The 6,745-nt window shown below is 37.7% G+C and overlaps 1 protein-coding gene across 1 annotated transcript; it reads left to right on the top strand.

The window, feature by feature from the left end:
• The first annotated feature begins 324 nt into the window (after positions 1–324).
• Positions 325–2,762, top strand: LOC110957835 (guanylyl cyclase-activating protein 2-like). The gene is made up of 4 exons (XM_022204042.2): positions 325–527; positions 656–805; positions 1,739–1,835; positions 2,349–2,762. The coding sequence occupies exons 1-4, from the start codon at positions 333–335 to the stop codon at positions 2,468–2,470; spliced, it is 564 nt and encodes a 187-aa protein (XP_022059734.2). The 5' UTR covers positions 325–332; the 3' UTR covers positions 2,471–2,762.
• The last annotated feature ends 3,983 nt before the right edge of the window (positions 2,763–6,745 follow it).

Here is a 6,745-nt window from a genome sequence, read left to right as displayed (position 1 = left end):
TTTTTTCTTCCAGACATCGAAGCCAGTCGATTAAATTGATCCAACCTGTTTTACAATTAAGTAGACACCTCAGTGATCTCCATTTTGGCCCTCGGTTGGTAGAGTTTTGCCAAATTCTCAAATGTGCTCACTGACTAAAGATCAAGTGATTAACTGGTTAATAAGATTAGCTGAAGCTATCAGTAACCTGCTGTGCTCTGCAGAGAGAGGGAGGCTGGACATCGGTGCAAAGCTCTTTAGTGTGACTGAACAATGAGAGCAGATGCGCTTGAGGACAGGCGCAAGAAACCTTCAATTAAAACATCGCAGCAGGAATTCCTTGATTGGACGCCATGGGGCAAGAAGAAAGCCACAACGAGGAGATAGATCTGGCCCAGGTTCAGGAGCTGTGCATCATTTTTATGAAGGAGTGTCCGAGCAGTGCGCAGCACTTACACAAGTTGCAGATGATCTTTGGGGTCCCAAGCAGCTCTGAGGAGGAGTCGCTCTACATCGAGACCATATTCTACTCCTTCGACACCAATAAAGTAGAAAGAATTTCCATTGGGAGTAATAACGTCTTGTATCTTCTCTCTTAAAATTCACAACAGCTTCTTGTAATAAAGTTAGATTTAAAGTGTTACTGTGAGTGTAACTCTGGTTTCTTTACTGGCAGGATAACGCTCTGGATTTCCTCGAATATGTGGTTGCACCTCACTTGATTTTGCGCGGGAATCTTGAAGATCGACTCAAGTGGTCCTTCAAGATGTACGACAAGGACGGAAACGACAGGTTGGACCGAAATGAGGTGCAGCGTATCACAAGGGTGAGAAAAACCTCTTTCGACAGCAACTATTCATGGAAAAACTTTACTTTTGTGATTTGTTTATGCAGTTCATGCAGTAAAATGTTTGGAAATGAGCACCAAAGTGCAGTGGGAGAAAGTCAGGTAATATCACAGTCTCAAAAAAAATTTCTTGGTTTCATAACACAAATCTTCTCAAGACAGATTAATATAGTGCCCGAATGACTGGGATTAGCACCAGGGTTCATGTACTGGAGCTTCACAGGGTGCAGGGTCTCTAGTCAAGCTATTCCTGAAGTGAACATCTCCACTGGAAGCCACTTCTAAATTCGGACATGTGTAAAATTAGCTCGCTGTCATCATGGGCTATTTGCTTGACAGGAATTAGGTAATATTTTTCTCAGGGACCCTAGAGAAACACATTTAATCCCCTTGTTGTTTCAGATAGTGCTATATTATTACTACTTTGTCACATATTAGAGCCAATCAAAAATACTACACTTTCTTCTTCTAATTTCTCCTTCAAGTTAAAATAGTTGTCATATCAACTCTCAAACGTGTCTATGAATAGCAGCCTTTTTTTCAGACGTGTCATTTGCAGCATTACTGGATTTCTAAATATATTAAAGTGACAAAATAGTGTCATTTAGACAACTTATAATGTTCGTCGCTTCTTTCAGACACCACAGTGACATACACGAGATACTGGACACTGCATCAAGGTTTACATGATACATAATTATGTACTAATAAATCAGAAAACTAAATATGAAGCCTAGCTGGTGCTGAAATGTAGAAAAAGTGTTCCCCAAGCAGTTAGATGTCATCAGATCAACAGACAGGACTGCATGTCTGAAACACTGTCTGTGGTGCAGAACTGAATGTTTTAGTAAATAAACTTCAAGTGATAGTTGCTGTTTTTGATCACAGAAAAATTCCATGTATTTCATGCAGATTATTTACAAAATCAAGCTTCAGAAGACTGACATCAGTTTGACCCCAAGCGAAATCTGCGACCGAATCTTTGAGCTGGTCGACCAGAATCATGACGGTGAGTAATAACGCGGTGTGTTTGACAAAACCAGAGAAAAATGTGATTGTGTTTGCATTAGAATGTACCAGGATCTGTTGTAAAAACACAACTGGGCCATTTTCCAAAGACTGTAAAGAGTGGCTACAGTATTTGTTCATTTACATTGCATCAAAAACATCAGGGTGACTGACTCATTGGGACGGTCATTTACGATAATTTAAACAGGAATTAATAGATTTGCAGATCTGGAGACACCAACACTTACCATTGCTAATTAACCAAGCTTCTCTGATCCAGAGTTTACGATTTCAAGGGTTCAGAATCAGAATCAGAAAAGACTTTCTGCTTCGCATTTTTAGCTTTAGGTAAATCATTGACATTTTTGCCACAGAAACATATATGGATAAATAAAATATATATATGTGGATAAAAAAAGATATTCAGATTGATTTGATTCCACTGTTGCTCTCTCTTTCCTCTTTTTTTTTTTTTTTTTGCCAAGTTCTCATTGTTGCCTTTGCTTCCCTGCAGGCCAGATCACATTATTTGAGTTCATGGAGGGAGCTCAGAAGGACGAGTGGGTCATGAACATGCTGAAGCTGGATGTCAACGCTACCGGCTGGGTCATCCAGAACTGCGGGAAGCTGCCCTGATCTCTCGCCGAGTGGGTTCACCACCCACACGGTTTTGCTTCCAGGCTGACAGAGGTGCTGTCTTCTCACTGTAACTTTAAAAGGTTCACCTGTGTCTCCATGTTGAGCCTCCTGTGGTTTGAAGCTGGAGGATGCTGTTCACTTTTTTCTTGGCTGCAGTTGCTGCCAGGATTTTGACAGCTGGTCTGAATCCTTGCTGTGCTGGAAGCCCCGTGGTCTGTGGAAACCCCATATTTACAGAAAATTGTAAATGCAGTACAGTCTGTTGTTGTGTGTTTGGATTCTTGTATTTCTTGATGGCCATGTTCAATGTACAAAAAAACAAAAAAATAAAATCCTTCCAAAAAATAGATAAAAACCAAATCATTCCATATTTATGTGATATAATCAGTTATTTCAATTAAGCTCTTTATTTCTAATTTAAATGTTTGAACATTTTGTCTTGTACAATAAGTTATGACACTATTGATAGTATGCTGTGGGTACCTATGCTAGTCTGCTAACAATATATCCCATTTCATTTTTCTGTCTCTGCTGTTATGGTGGTTTAAAGCATTGGACTTTACTTAACTGAGCAAGTTTTAGTTGATTTTTTTTTTGTGGCTACTTTGGGGCTGCAAAAACAGCTAAAAACTATAGATTGTATATAAAAAATAGACTAAGCTACTAAGATGTCTATTGGTTTGCAGACTATTGTTTTGAAACCTCAAATCTGGAATTTGAGGTTTCAAAATGCTTGACACTAAGTTGCCAACACTAAAATAAACCCAACTTTATCATATATTTTCTTCAGAATAGGATGTTGATTTTCTAAATTAACACCATTCAGTATTGAAGGAGGCTTTAAATTAGCAATCAAAACCAAAAACTCAAGAGGAGACTATTTACTGAGGCAACAGGTCAAGTGAGAAGTAGATTCATTTTCTCTTAGACTTCTCTACAATCTGACTTACTGAGTCACCCCCTGCTGGATGCTAGAAAGAATACAGGTTTATTTGAACTGGCTTCACTTTTCAGATCCAAAAGCTTTGTCCATCTTTTATATACAGTCTGTGGCAAAAACTCAGAATAGTATATTCTTTATTTGTTTATCTAAAGGCTCCCTAATAGACCCTTTAATGACCCACGTCACGAATGACGTCACAGCTTTAGCTGGAGGCAAAAGAGGAAGCCCGCGGCCGTGACCGAAAGGCGAAAGACTGAGGGACTAGGCTCTATCAACTTTTCTAAAATGTCGTCCTGCTGTGTTTTTGGATGCCAGAATAGGAGGAATGACATTGGCGAACGCAAATTAAAGTTTTATAGGATTCCACCGAACACTCGTGCTCAGAGGGAACGAAGACAGTTGAGGTTAAATGCACTGAGGCGAAAAGACTGGACAGAGAGATCACCTGCAGTCAATTCCAGCCATTTTCACTACAAAAAATCGCTAATATTCTATTTGTAAATAAAAAATATTCAATTCAATTCAGTTCAGCTTTATTCCAAACTCTGGGTCCAAATACACACACCATAAGAACAAGGACACAACAAGACACAGAAAAAATACAATCAAAAACAATAACCCGTTAAATATGACGAGAAATACAGGGAATATTGGACGGGCATCGCGAGGTGCATTTCCTTGAAAACGACCGATTCGAGGATTATATACCGACTTCAAGACATGTTTTGGACAAAATAGTTTACTGGCTTGTGTCGTCTGGATGTAAAAGGTTGGATTATGGCCGTTTTTGTGGAATATTTTCATCTGTGTGTAATAATGAACCCGGAAATGTGAGTCACGCTGTGTACGTTAAAGCCGTGTACAGAGAAAGGATGGATGGATATTCGTTGTATGTCGGACAAATGTGTTTATATTACCCGCTGTGGTTATCACATCTGAAAGTGGTTTATACCGGCGGATTCATGAGAATCTAAGCTTTCCATCGGCGTATAATGTTTATATAATCGCGTTTGCAGCCGTCGGGCATTCTTGAAATTCCTATGCAAATTAGTGTACCACCGGCAGTACACTGAAGTTTAACAGGTTAAAAATGCTCGAGTTTGCAGCGCAAACTCCCAGCGCAAACTATATACTCCCAGTCCTGCTTTACTTCTCGCTCCGCTTTTGCATCCAGCATAAGCCCCGCCCACAAAAAACGTCACAATGTTTGTAAACAAATAAAGGGTCTATACTCTGTTAAATATATCAGAACATATAAGAATACGCACACAACTATGACATATGTGCAAGCGAAAAAAATTTTTAAAAAAAAACAACAACAACAAAGAACACCAAGATGTGATACACTTCATCTATATACACAAAACACTTAAACTATAATCTGGGATACGAAAATTCTGGAATTCAACTATGTAAGTACATTTACCTAGACACTGTACTTGAGTGCAAATTTGAGTTTTACTTTCCTTCGTATTTTCTTTTCATACTACTTTCTACATTTCATACATAGACCATATGATGAACTTGTACGATTTATTGTTGTAAATCAAACCATCGGACAGTTTATACAGTAAACCAGAAACTAAAAAAAAAAAACTAAACCGTTACCCAGCTGTTTTGATAATTTAGTGAGTAATTAAAGGCATGCTGATTTTTACAAACCAAAGAATCAAATAATGGAGGAAATTATCTGTGGATTAAAAATAATCTTTATTGTACACTAATACAGCACTGGAATGCTGTAATAAATATCATAATACATTATACAGCGGTGTGCCAACTAAGGCAGGGAAGAGTGATAGTGAATAAATGTGAATGTAAATGATGATGCATTTGAACATCAGCTTTGAAAGAGATTAATGAGGAAGGAAAAGCATTCAGCATATTAGACCTCAAAGATGTGCAAGACAGGAAGTGAACTTAAACAAAACTTGTGTTAAACTCAGACAAAACATTTGACAAGAATTAAATTGAATTTGTTGTCCCCATATGTAAGGCAGAAGATAAGCATTAGCATTGGATTAAAGTTGTAATTCTGATTTCCTAATTAATAGTAAAGGTAAAAAAGCTCAACACCCAGTCTTCTTTTAGCTCCACTTTGGTCCCCACCAGCTCCTCATGGAATTATCCGGTTCATTAGCTGCTAAATGTTCCACCATGTTTAGCTGCTAGTTGTCCATCTGCTATTTTATTGCTTGGAAGTTCACATAAAGGGTTTGATCGGTTAGAAACTGGGCAGATGAGCTTTAAGATTGAACCAAAACAGTAAAATTGTGTATTGAAAACCAAAACAATGAGCTGAAAGACACCAACATGCTCCACAGAGTTAAGGGGAGCTTCAAACTCTATAATAAATCTCTGTAGGATTGTTGTTACTCTGCTCAAATAAAAAGACACTGATAGATTATTTGGTAAATCCAAACTGACAACATACACTCTCACAACATATTTAGACTGTTGAAATTATTCAATAAACCCAGAGATTTCTGTAATATTCCACTTTCCAGTTTGCTTCTCTGCTAAGAAACCTAAAACAACATATTAAACAGCGTGTTTTTTATTTGTGTATTTTTGTATAAATCTGGGAAAAGGTGTAAGATCGAAAGTGAAAATGTATTTGTCTCATATAACCATTTATTTGTAAATAAATAATATTTTTTTATATACTTCATGTTGCATTGTCCTCTGTTGTCATCAAGCACAGTGTGTTTGTTTGATTGATTCTGCCACCAGGAGGCACCAAAGTTAGGAATCTGAACATCTGAGGGACCAAATCCAAGTTAAATCTGTGGCTCCTAAAGAGTTTGTGTGTTTCAGGTGATGATGCAAAGAGTGTGTGTGCAGAAGACAGCTTCATTTACGTCACAAAACGTGATCAAAGAGTTTGATGAAGTGGTTATTGAATGCTCAAGTGGAGTTTCTGTGATTGCAGCAAAAGTCGAACATCCACACGGCCAGTGGACAAATTACTGAGCGGGTTTTATCAGTTGTTTATACTAAAAATCCGAGAAATAAACAGAAAACAAGCAAAGTCAGACCCAAAATTGAGGCAAAAAAGGAGAGAGGTAACACGGAGAGATATGAAACAGCCATATGATACAGAACCGCTACAAAGAGATACAAAAAAATTGACCAAAATGGACACTAAATAGCCATAAAGAGACTAAAATGACCACAAAGACACTGAGAAAGAGATGCGAAATTGACACAAAAAGACCCAAACCTAAATTTTTCAAATTCAGTCGCATGGGAAAGATACAAAAAGCAGATCTACTATTAGTAAACTCTTCATTTCTACACTATTAAATGAATCTTTATCTTTCTATTTA

This window comes from Acanthochromis polyacanthus, chromosome 2 (genome assembly GCF_021347895.1).
Source record: "Acanthochromis polyacanthus isolate Apoly-LR-REF ecotype Palm Island chromosome 2, KAUST_Apoly_ChrSc, whole genome shotgun sequence".
NCBI classification, from domain to species: Eukaryota; Metazoa; Chordata; class Actinopteri; family Pomacentridae; genus Acanthochromis; species Acanthochromis polyacanthus.
The sequence above is the reverse complement of the archived record's forward strand: the minus strand, read 5'-3'. Positions and strand labels throughout refer to the sequence as shown.